Below are 12,669 nucleotides of genomic sequence, written 5' to 3' on the forward strand. Positions count from 1 at the left end.
ACCAAATGTCTGGGAGTTCTGTTTGGGTTGCTAGGTAACAGGCGGAAAGTTGCTGGGGTTGCTAGGTAACGGGCGGAAGGTCGCTGGGGTTGCTAGGTAACGGGCGGAAGGTTGCTGGGGTTGCTAGGTAACGGGCGGAAGGTCGCTGGGGTTACTAGGTAACGGGCGGAAGGTTGCTGGGGTTGCTAGGTAACGGGCGGAAGGTTGCTGGGGTTGCTAGGTAATGGGCGGAAGGTTGCTGGGGTTACTAGGTAACGGGCGGAAGGTCGCTGGGGTTGCTAGGGCGTCGCTGGAGTCACGAGGTGAGGGGCAGTTTCTAATGAAATTCCAGTGGTTTTTTTTAAAGGGGTCAATTTCCAGATATCAAAAAACATTTATTGCCAAAACTGGCAGATTTTTTGGTTTTTAAGCGCTTGGGTTGTTTTTAGAAACAGTAGAAACCCAAAAGGAGGCACAAAAAGTGTTCAAAATGTGAATTTTCCATAATACGTCCCCTTTAATATTGCCATTATGGCTGAAAACCAATATTTACAGATATTCTATATATTGTATATATTTCACTAACCTTTCGACATCTTGGAAAGAAACGACCACGCCCTGACTTCACCACTGCTACTCTGCTTCAGGTAAATTACCCACAGTCCCGTGTTTCATCACTATCACTGTCACATGACCAAACATAAACCACATGACCAGAAACAGACGGCAAGAAGGAAATAAATATCGGCTGTTAGCATCTGCCCGGTTTTATTCAAAGGAATCAATACCGATACGTTAAAAACTGACAAATATCGACCCGTACCGACGTTAGTGCCGATATATCATGCAATCCTGAATCAGAATAAAACTGAAAAACCTTCAAAGGTTTACTCAAACTTCTCGGCTGAGATATTTGTTGCTGAGTCAAACAGATAATCTGCTCTGTGTCTCGTTTTCGCCACCTCTCCTGAACAAACAGAAACATCCTGCTGAATGCTTTCGGGCCCAACAGAAACATCTTTCCAAAACAAACATCTCCCAAAGGCAGCGGCCAGCTGGCAGACATTTCCTACCTGATGATGAGCACAGAAACTCCTCGGCCCGAGAACACGGGCTCCTTCTGGAGCTCTGGGGGATTTCTGTCCCGTCTGGGCGGGACCGTCCCGGTTCCGACCTTGACCCTGGCTATCTTGGAGGTTCTGTTTGTTTTTCCCAGCAGACGCGACCAGATAGACCTGTCACCACATGCCGCCTGGGAATGTGGCACCCACTCACCAACTGTGCAGGGCATCACCGAACCGCTCCCTCCCACTCGACATGGAGCGGGACGGGGCAGTGGAGGACAGACGACTGGATGTCCTTCTGACTCCCAATGGACACTTTGGTGTGAGAGAAACGCCTTGCTGAGGTCAGAGGTCAGAGGCGGACGGTTACCTCATGTACTTTTTATTGACTGTCCTCTGAAGATAAGTTAATTTCTCAATGGTTTTCTAATGATTTAATTTTCTAATGATTTTCTTGAGATGATGAGTTGCCTTCCCAATAGTTTTCTCGAGATGATGACATAATTTCCCAATCTTTTTCTCGAGATAATTTAGTCTTAACGAGGGGTGTAGATTTTTGAGAGCCAGTTTCATTTCATCCACATTAATCTCTGAAGCAACTGTCTACACATGTAGACATACTTTATATTAGGGCTGCAACTAATTATTATTTTAGTAATCGATTATTTCATGTATTATTCTGACAGGTAAACGATTAATCAGATGGAGGAAAGTGGTTGGAGTAGTCGTCTTGTAGTTGGAAGGTCGTAGGTTTGATTCCAGCTTCAACCCGTCACGTCGATGAGACCATGAGATTGCGTCATCGCTCCACATTTGCAGTTAACAGTAGTTACACCAATATTGTGACTTTCTTGTTATATTTTGCAACATTTGGTTGGTATCAGCCAAAATCGGACAGTGTAAATCGCTTTGAGTGGTTAAAATGACTGGAAAATAAAAGTTTACCATTTCTGAGTGGAACATATTTACATTTTAATTTAATTGCAAAATATTTATATTTTTTGGATTATTTAAACAACTGGCCTTTTTTGGAGTCTGTAAACTCCAAGTAACGATTAATCAACTACTAAATAGGTTGACGATTATTTCTGAAAATCGATTAATCGTCGTGCCCCTACTTTATGTGTCTGAAGGTAAAATGCCGTCTTTTCTGAGCTGATGTCTTCTAACAGCATTAAATGAAGCAGATCATCCGCCACATTTCCGCTGTTTGCTCTGACAGCTAAACAAAGGCGAAGCTGTGATGTGAGCCACACAGGGGGTCCCTGTGTGAAACATCCAGCGGCTGCCTCCACACGGCGCTGCGTCAACACAGAGGAGCTCTCATCGCACGCTGCACCAGAGAGAGGTCGTTACATAAGCCCCCCGTTTGACTTCTGCTTTGTCAACAAACGGCAGAGAGAGGAGAAGCTGAGCAGCGCTGCGCTCGATCTCACCATCAGAGCTCCAAACATGGCTCGAACGTGGCGCTGCAGAGCCGGAGCTTTGGCCCCCTAATGGAGAAGAGACCCCCACCGACGCCGACGGCTCTCTTCCATAAACAGCTTCCACACTCGGCAGCGGCCTGGGATTCTGCACATTCCTGAGGCGAAGCTATTTGAAGTTCATTTCAAACAACTGCAGCATAAAAGGAAGTGAATGTAAGACACAGAGAGCAGGAGAGCACCTGAAGGCCGTTCCACACACCGAACTTCACACATTTTATCACGTTTTGTGGTTTTCAAAATATTTTCTGAAATTTCTGGTCCATATTTTCTATCAGCTGCTTTTAATCTAATTAGGTCCGTCACAATCACTAATTTTGCTTGGCGATAGATAAATCGTCCCAGAAGTTACAGCGATAAACGCTAATATTGTTTTGACACCATTTTCTAGTAATGACAGTGATAATGACAAAACACATTCCAGAAACTTTAAATTCTAGTAAGGAACTGGAAGACATTTTAATTGTCCAAAATAAATAAACAAAACAACAAATAATCAAATCAATTAATCACAACTAAAACGAGCTCAATAATTTATCGTTTTTCTCTCTTTCTACCAAAAACTGGATGATAAAAGTCTTCAGCCTGGTGCTTTGGTGTCCACTAGCCCTTTTTTTGAAGGACAATTTTGTTTACAGACAATTCATAATTCATTTTATTTGTTATTTTGGATATTAAAATATCTTTCAGTTCCATTGTTAAATGTTACTTAGAGTTTAAAGTTTATTCATCTTTGATATTATTATCATTACCATTATATTACTTGAAAATGGTCTCAAAGCAACAATATTATCGTTTATCGCAATTACTTCTGGGACAATTCCAGAAAAAATTGTTATCACGACAGGCCTATATCTATATATTCAAGTCTTTGAGAATATCAGCAACACATTCATAAAGTCACTACGTTTTTAATTAGCCATCATATTTCAGGAAAATATTCCAAGAAACGTCTACTGCTCCAAGATAAAAGGTCCTATTTAAAGGAAAAGCAAACCCCCCCACAGCTAACAAAGACGTGTCCCTGAGTGCCTGCAGAGGCTGATAAGCCCAGATGCTGCACAGACAGATCACTTAGCCGAGGGCGAGGGAACGTCCCGCAGAGGGCTGGACTTGGCCGTGCACATCAAACTTTCTCCTCCAGCCTGCTTGCAGCTTGCATGCTCGGCTTTTAGAGGCAACACCAAAAGAATCCCAATGAGCTGACAGTTTACAGAAAGTGATGAATCCTCCAGAGCAAATGCTCCAGGCTGCAGGCCAAGAGTGAGGATAAACACTGAACTGAATATCTAAGTAGCTCTCCACTCTCTTCACAGGGTTCACAGTGAAAAGTTCAAAATGAGAAAACGTCAGGCACAGGCACAGCACACAAAAACTGCACTCAAGGAAAAGTAGCACTACTTCAACATATTTCTACTCAAGCAAAAGTAGCCGTCCAAGAAATACTCAAGTAAGAGTAGAAAGTATTTGGTAAAAAGGCGACTCAAGTACTGAGTAACTGATCAAACTGTAATTTACGGACCAAATATAAAGTTCTGTGAAAATTCTAGTATTTTAAGGACTAAAATAAAAATAAGTCACAATTACAAAATAACAAAATAAGGAAAAGACACATATTTCCAAATTAACTTCTCTAAATATTAAACTTCAACAAAAACGGCAGGTGTGTATCTGTGTCTGGTGAATTAGGGCTTAAAACATGTTTGTTTTTCATTCAATGGGTAGAGAATCCAGAATTTCTCTGCAACTCTTACGTGAGTAAAAATATTGCTACTCTTAATTAAGTAGCAATACTTGCTCCTAACAGTTTTTTGTTTTCTTCCCAAAAACTTTACCTAAGTAAAAGTAACTGGGTCAATGCAACTAGTTACTACAACACAACTCTGGGCTCAGGAATGCAAACAGTTAATCGACTTATAATTGTCGATTAATTAAAATGGCACTCATCAATGACGTCAAACTACAAAATTTAGAACGTCTCACCGGGGCCATTTTAGTTTCGGACAAACAAAAACAGTAAGCCTGTGTTTTGGAGGAAACGTCTGTGCACAGCTGATTTAGTTTGTGATCGGCTGATTTGGGTTATTAGTGTGTAACTTAATACCAACCAATAGCTGTTTGCCAACCGCAAATAAACTCAACATTAAGAACTATTTTATATGACAACCAAAGCTGCTCACGGCAATGTTGCTCATAGGAGATCTTATCGATTCCAAGGCTTTCCTGAATTGATATTTAATTGGAAAACTAAACCGCAAATCTAGGAACTTGACAAGGTAAGCCCAGACAGCTTAGTGCTAGCGAGTGCAAGCTACCATAACGTCCGTAGCCAGAAAAATCCCGACCTTCCAACCAACACTTTGAGTTTCAACCATCGTTTAAGTTTCTCCACGCTGCGCTTCTGTATCGAAGAGTATTGAAACAAAGCTGCTAAGACGTTCAATCAATTAACCAATAACATCCGCTTCACCTCTTTTTAGCGTCGTAGCTTGGCCGCCATCCAGCAGAGGGCGCCGCTGGTCAACCTGAAGCAGAGAGTCCGTTGATACGGAAACTGAGATGGCGTCCGTTCCAGCAAGGGGTAAGAGAAACTGTCCAAACCGAGTCCGGTGTGGGATGTAAAATGCACTTTATGCGGTTCTGTTATGAAATATCCACAAGACAAGTTTCCTAAGTTTAACTTTAATAAACTTAGCCGAGCTACGAAGGAGAGGACAAGAAAGCAGGGGGGGAAGTTAACATGGAAAAAAACATGGCGCCTGTAATGACGGTTGATTTTGAGAGTTAAAGCGCTTAATGGAGCGAAGTTTTAGCATTCCTTTAACGGCAACCACAGACAATACTAAAATATGACTATTCCTCTGTTCATGAGGGATCAAGTGTTTCGCATGTTTTATTATTTTAATCCTTTAGTTATTGTCATATGTTATAAATATAGGTAACCCCTTCGTCTCAGGTCCAGCAGGTTGACTTCACAACAGACACACTAAGATTCACTATTCTAACGAGAGAGAAAAAAAATCAACTAGCTTAAAATCAGACCTGCCATTTCTGCCCCACTGTTATGGACAGAAACTGAAAAAAAAAGGGATGATGGATGAGTTGTCGGTTGCTGGTTGCTATGGTAACCACCAACCGTCAAGAGCAGCATAATATAATGTCAGGAGAAAATAACTTCTTGATGAAACAAAATGAATTTGAAGAATAAATAAAGCAATTTCGACAAACTTCACATATATAATAATGTTAAAATAAAATGTGTCTTAAGTTTAATTTTTAGTTTCAGCCAGTATTTACAGTGGACACAAAATTGTGGTAAATGATTTTTTTTTTTTAATTGAGCATATTATGAAAAATTTAGCACTTCCTGTTACAGAAAGAGGGTTTGTAAAAAAAAAAAAAAAAGCTGCATCAATTAATCGCTAGTCAATGTAAGGTCAATCAACTTTAGATGAATTCTTTAATCGATAACTTGCATCATCATTGCCAGGGTTTATTTAAAACACTGTGTCAAAGTCCTGGAGGGCCGCTGCCCTGCAGCTTTTAGATGTGCCTCTGCTGCACCACAGCTGAACAGAATAATCATGTCATTAGCAGGACTCTGGAGAACTGATCTACACAAGAAGGAGGTAATTAAGCCATTTCATTCCAGCGGTTTGTACCTGTGGCACATCTAAACACTGCAGGACTTGAGGACTGGAGTTTGACACCTCTGATTTAAAATATGGAGCTTAATTTAGTAATATGAGAGACACAAGATGATGATATAATGTCATGTCTATGTAATGAGCTCAGCTGTGCAGCTTCAGTACATTAGCCGCACAGCAATGACAATTAAGATTATGGCCTAAGCAGGTGCCGACAGCATTTTTTCATCTCTGCTGGATGTTTTGGCTCCGACCAGGGCTGGAAGCTCTGACCGTGTTCCCTAATATAGCCCTGGGTGACAGCCCCGCTTGATAATTGAGTCATAAGATATGGCGGCTGAGCGTGAAAACAAACGGCCCAGCGATAATCCAGCAATTTCAAGTGCGACGAAGGTACTGCATGCCGCAGGACTCCGGAGGGTCGCCATCACCCGGCTATTTGAAGAATGCAGGCGCGGTCCGACTGGACCCCGGTTCCACCCAGAGACAGACGGCTAATGACAAATCAGACCTGTTGCGTTTTATTTCAAGTTTGCAAAGCATGAAAGGCTATGGAGCTAAATTGGGGCCATAAAGATTGTTGAAAAGGAAAATTAAACTGAATATTGAATATGAAAAGTAGTTTTGAACAGTTCTTTCAGTTTCAAATCTTTTAAGTTTAAATTTTTTTTCAGTTTCAAACTTTTTTGTTTCAAAATTATTTTTCGGTTTCAAAACTTTTTTTTGGTTTCAAACTTTATTTTCAGTTTCAAAATATTTTAGTTTTATTTGTTTTTCATCAAATTATTTGCAGGACTTTGACACAATTGTGAAAATGACTGAATCGGTTTCAAAAAAAAGAATTACTAAATTTAACTAATTCTGTCAAAGTTATTTTCTGATTAAAACGACTTTTTCTTCTAATTTTACAAACTTCTTTTGGTAATATTGTGCATTTATTCTGCTAATATTATGATCTTATTCCTGAAATACAGGACTTTCTAACACATGTAGATCTATGTAGTACTTTTACCAGGTATTTTATGATGGATGTTTGTGAAAGATGTCTGCGAACATCTGCCATGACGCCTCTGTTTTTCCATCGTTTGTTGCCGTCTAACACCTGCCGGAGAGGACGGGATGTAGAATCCATCACCAGACAGTAAACTATCCATTCAGCAGCTTGTTTACATGCAGCCATGATCAGGCGATGTCTTTCTGTGACTCGGACCTTGAAAAGTCAAAGCCCGACTCTTCCCTTCCCCTCTGGCTTCAGCCAATGGCTGCAGCCGACAGCCGGGCCGTTGCTAGGCAACATTAACAACAGAAACCCGGCTGGAGCATCCGGTCTGCAAGGAAAGAATCATTAACTAACCACATGTTTTTCTTTTAAACTGGCTCAGTGTAATTGTGTTTTGTTAATTGAAAACAAAAATTATATAGTAATCTGACTTTATGTTTAACTAGGATTAAATTAACGAGTTAACTATCTCGCTTCAGATCGACAAAGGAGAAGTCAGCAGAACTAAACTTTTTTTCATGTTAGTCCGACAAAACAAAACAAACACTCTGTTATTTATTTTTTTGCAGTTTTTCACTAAACAAATTATGTCACTTTAACAGAATTGGGTATAATAATTACTTGAGTAACCTGTTGAAAAAAAACAAAAACACTTTTGAATATTATTACTACATTGTACTTTTTACAATGTAGTAATGAGTAATTTCATTATTATTTTCATTATCATTTAAAATGTCTGGATTTTCTACCCACTGAATGAAAAACAAGCATGTTTTAACCAAAACTTCATCAGACACACACCTGCAGGTTTTGTTAGTTTCAGAAGTTTTTTTTTATTGAAAATAAAAATTTAGTTTTGCCTGACTTTGTTTCCTACTTACAAAATAGGAAACAAAATAAAATACTAAAATTTCCACTTTATATTTTGGTCCATCTGATTATGTAGTTTTTAAATATTAAGTAATTGATCATTTGATCAGTTACTCTCTACTTTTTCCCAAACATCTTTTTTACTCTTGGGCAGCTACTTTTTACTTTTACTTTGGTAAAATATGCTGACGTAGTGCTACTCTTACTCTGTACAATATTTGGTACTCTGTCCACCTTTGTACATTAATAACTGAATAATTTGCTTTCCATCAACTGATATGTTTAATTCAACAATTTTTTTCTAGTTATGTTAACTAAATTTTAGTTCCACAGAAATTAAGTAGGTCTAATGTAATTTTGTTATCTTCTTTATTTTACACCAGAAATCTTAAACGTAACGTTCTTCAAGTCAAGACAACAGTCATAAGAACATCAACTGACAAAGACTAGCAAACTTTCACTTTCAAATGTCAACATCAAGCCTCGGCAAGGTCACAGAAATAGAAATTCACAGAGCAAACTTCAGTCGAATAGTAGAACAAACAGTTTGTGCGCTACTCTAACTGGAATAAAACACAACAAGCTTGAAACTGTTCAAAATGGCTGACCTCATCCCTCATCAACAAATCTTTCAAATTCATCCCTGCTGAGAGCGACTGCTGCTCTCAAATCCAAGAGAAGAGGGAAATGTGACTCCGAAGAAGCTTCATGAAATATTAACGGGAGCTGGTCGACGCTGTCGGCTCTACACACCGAAACACTCGAATGCAACACGCTCCCCTTGATTTACTCTGATCCGCAAAGAAGAAGAAAAACACACTGTGGCTGAAAACTTCACTTTCTTTAAGAAAAGTGAGGAAAAATAAATCTTTACAGTTTTTACCTGTGGTAGTTGATCAAAAATAAACTGGTTGTGTGTACAAAGTCTTAAAGCTGCATAAAAATGATTATTTTACACATTTTTTGAAACCGTCACCGAGTCGTGACATTAGGAGATGAGACGGATAATCTGTGGAAAAATCTGCTCCTCTAATTAGCACTTGCTTCCTCAGCACTTGCTTCCTCAGTGCTAATTAGCACTTGCTTCCTCAGCACTTGCTTCCTCAGTGCTAATTAGAAACAACCAATCAGAGCCAGGAGGCGGGTCCTAGCGCTGTCAATCACCTTCCCCCATTTCTCTCTGCTGCTCTACAGAGTATTCCTGACAGCACAGCCTGTCTGAATGCTAAGGCTAGTTAGCATAGCCTCCAATAACAGACAATAAACAGTTTTCTGGAAAAGTTGTTTCTCCACCATTAGCACATTTAGCAGCGAATACATAAAGTTGATTGACAGCGCTAAGACCCTCCTCCTGGCTATGATTGGTTGCTTCCACATTTCTTCAATAATCTAGGATTTAAAAACATTTAATATGAGTGACAAATTCACGTTAAAATATCCAACTTATTGTCTAAAAAGTCCTAGAAAATAAATGTGATTTACACAATTTTTTATTATCAGATTGTTGAGAATTTGTCTATAAATATGGTCTGTTTCTCTTAAATAAAGACAAAGGATCATGCCCTTTCTATGGCAAACCTTATTTATATTTTCTACACTGAATAAATGCACCCAAATTAAAAGTTGGATTTGTCCATTTTCTTCAGATTATGCTAATGCATGTCTAAAGAAACTACAAAACGTTTATTAGTGCCAGAATGTGTTGCATGTAAAAGTCTTTTCAACCTGAATAAATCTAGTAATGTTCCAGTTTGATGCACATTAATGATATTGAATAAAGGATCATGGGACTCGGCTGAACAAACACAGCGGCTCATGTCTGATCCCTTCATTCGCTGTTAAACTGCTGCTTCCCCACAACGGCTGAAGCCCTGAAAAACATCCAGGACCAGAAAACTAACGTGCTTTTTTTACCGTGAGAACGTAAATCTGCAGCCGTGCATGTGACGGGACAAACGGAGCAAACGAAAATCAATCTGACTGCTCCTCCTCTGTGTGATTAAATATTTGTGCAGGGGTTAATATTTCAGCAGCACGCCCATTTAGTGTCATGTTGCGCCGAGCCATGGGAGTAAAAACATGAATGAAAACACGAGACGAGACGTGTTGGACTCACCAATCCACTTTTTTCACTTCCGACATGATCCGATACGGAAAAAACGGCTCTGAATTGGCGTAAAATGTTTTTAAAACAGTTATTTGATAACTCTGGACCAGGACAGCACACTAAAATTCACCAATAACTTCATAAACCTGGAGGAAACCTGAGCACATCACTGGTTTTAGAATAACTAACGCAGGCTTACATTAAAGGGTATTCTCCATTCGGCTCCTTCAGACTAGCGGCAGCAGCAATTGGCAAACACGTGTTTCTGCTGAGTTAATCATAAAAATGCTTCTCAGTTGGTAAGAACGGTTGTAGTCGGCATAATGGAGAAGCATTGTTTGATGACTTGGTGGAGGCGGAGTTTCGGAAAGAGCTTCTTAAAGAGACGGAGGCCAAATTCAAGGGATCGAATTGTAAAATAACTGAAGGTAACATTGCTACTTTATTGTGCTGCTAAATACAAAGAACCGCCCTTTAGGTTCTGAAAAGCCGGTTTGAAGGAACCAACCAGTTTGACTGAAGAAGATAATCAGATATCCTGACCAGAAGCTTCTTCTTGGTTTATTTGTAACTTTTTAAAATATATTTAATCAAATATCAGTCAGGGTGTGAATTTATGTCTGTGTACGTCTGAGAAATTTCACAAGTTGTGTTTAATCATTTCAACCTCAAACGTTTCCATAAAAACTCAAATTTGTTGATCCAGATGATGACTCTGAGTCAAACTATCTACCTTTGTGGAAAAATCACTTGAGTAAATGTTCTTTACCTATTTGACAGCACTTAGTTTAAAGCAGAAAACACTTGTTGAAGCCATAAATAGCTGGTTACGCAGTGAAGCGCTTCGTCGTCTGTGTGGGTTTACACTGGCGTGGCGCAGCAGTTGTTCAGGATGAGACCTTTTGGTCGGACCGCAGAGCCGAGTTAAACATTCATGTCGCTGTGTCAACAGGAGCAGAGAAAGGAGGAGCGATTGTTGAGTAGCAGCACAAGGCCACGCGCCGCCTACAGGACCTACCTGGTCAGGCTAATATCACCGAAGTGTCAGGGTTACCCATCTGGAAGACATTCTGAATCATCTCCAAAGTCAAAATTTACACAAATGTCCTGAATGATATGCAAATTTACAGTTATGTCAGATTGCACTTCGTCTTTACTGTATTAAATCAGCTTACATACGGGTAACTTTACCGCTCAGGCTGGTCCAAACGGTTCAGGAGCTGTGGTGCCTCTACAGGCATGTTGTACGTTTCGCGCTTGTGCACAACGCTGGAGGGAAAAAGGACGATTTTTTTTAAAACTTGCTGTTCACAGCCAAGCTGCCGCGGTAAAACAATCCCGTTAACAAAATGAAACATGGAAATGTAGGGACTACGTCTTGCTCCGATTAAGCCTGGAGATGTTATAAGAAGCACTCATTAATTAAAGCTGCTTAGTGCTAATTGCTAACCTTCAGCTCACTGATAAGCTGGTGGCCATCTTTGTTGGAGCCAAGCAGAGTGTAATGCTAACCAACCAATAAGCAGAAGTTGAAGCCTCAAGACACCGCCCTCCTCATTTGCATAATGAGGAAGAAATGCATAAAGAAATGTAAAAGTAAAGAGAAGTAAAAATGGCGAAAGAACAAACACTTGTAAAAGGAAAATGCAAAAATAAAAATTCTTCATAAAAACACATATATAAGGAAAAGGAAAAACTATAAATGTATTCCTGCTTTTATTTTTAATCACGTCACTCTTGGCTCTCCGTACAGCAACTCACCAGTGGCGCAAAAACTGGGTATGTATATTTGCGGGCGCCATGCTAGAGGGGGCGCCACATTAAGGCGGAAAACATTTCTGTGTTTACTCATTGAACCCCCCCGGGGGGGCCTGTAAAGTGGCTAGCTGCGCCCCTGCTGCTCCTGACTCCTCGGTGCCGCATAGTGTGCATCCCATTAGGAGCAGCTGTCCCAGCAGAACCATTGCATCAACAAACACCCGCACTGGAAACCATCAATACTGTCCAACCCTGAGAGACTCAGGGAGACTTCACCTCCAAGGTTAATCATTTGAGCTGGACACTGAGCAGCAGAGTGCGGCAGAGTGGGTCGCATTTCCACGGCGTGGGTTTGTGTGTGTACACTGCAGCAGCGGCGGCTGCTGTCCCACTGCCACGGAATAAAACACGCACCGACCAACTAAAGTACACAAACTGGAGCAAAACCACTGAAATGTTGAGAAGGACTCACTTTACTGACGCCATTATGACTTAAATTCAGCTAATAGAGGAGAAGAAAGGGTAAAATAATCATATTAATAATGATTTAAAATAAAAACCCCGCGTCAGGACAGCTTACCTCGGCGTGTTGGTAATCCAGCTTTAGGCTCTGGGTGGCAGACACACTTCACCGAGCTCCGCAGGCAGCGTCCCGGCTGTCAGCGCCCCACCGTCCTGGGTGATCACCGCGGCGCATCCACGGAGACTCCGGCCCGGGGGGCATGGCCCTTCACAATAAAAGCCCGGTAAGGGGGAAGCA

General features: G+C 40.5%; 1 protein-coding gene and 1 long non-coding RNA gene across 6 annotated transcripts in view; one reads left to right on the top strand and one right to left on the bottom strand.

The window, feature by feature from the left end:
* Positions 1-12,619, bottom strand: part of sorbs1 (sorbin and SH3 domain containing 1) — a 74,455-nt gene extending 61,836 nt beyond the window's left edge. For 2 of the 5 annotated variants that reach the window (XM_081615999.1, XM_081616003.1), the window contains exons 1-2: positions 4,998-5,086; positions 2,480-2,660 (exon numbers count right to left, since the gene is read on the bottom strand). In XM_081615999.1, the coding sequence (XP_081472125.1) occupies positions 2,480-2,497 (18 nt within the window). In that variant the 5' untranslated portion in view covers positions 2,498-2,660; positions 4,998-5,086. Of the gene's footprint in view, positions 1-1,052; positions 1,155-2,479; positions 2,661-4,997; positions 5,089-12,489 lie in introns of those variants that run through there. The other 3 variants (XM_081616001.1, XM_081616000.1, XM_081616002.1) reach the window with 3 other exon arrangements.
* On the top strand, positions 4,163-8,976 carry LOC145554996 (uncharacterized). The gene is made up of 3 exons (XR_014091030.1): positions 4,163-4,803; positions 5,008-5,108; positions 8,428-8,976. It is a non-coding gene; the product is annotated as an uncharacterized LOC145554996 (long non-coding RNA).
* Positions 12,620-12,669: the final 50 nt, after the last annotated feature.

Source organism: Poecilia reticulata, chromosome 15, assembly GCF_904066995.2.
Source record: "Poecilia reticulata chromosome 15, P_reticulata-male-v2, whole genome shotgun sequence".
Lineage (NCBI taxonomy): Eukaryota > Metazoa > Chordata > Actinopteri > Cyprinodontiformes > Poeciliidae > Poecilia > Poecilia reticulata.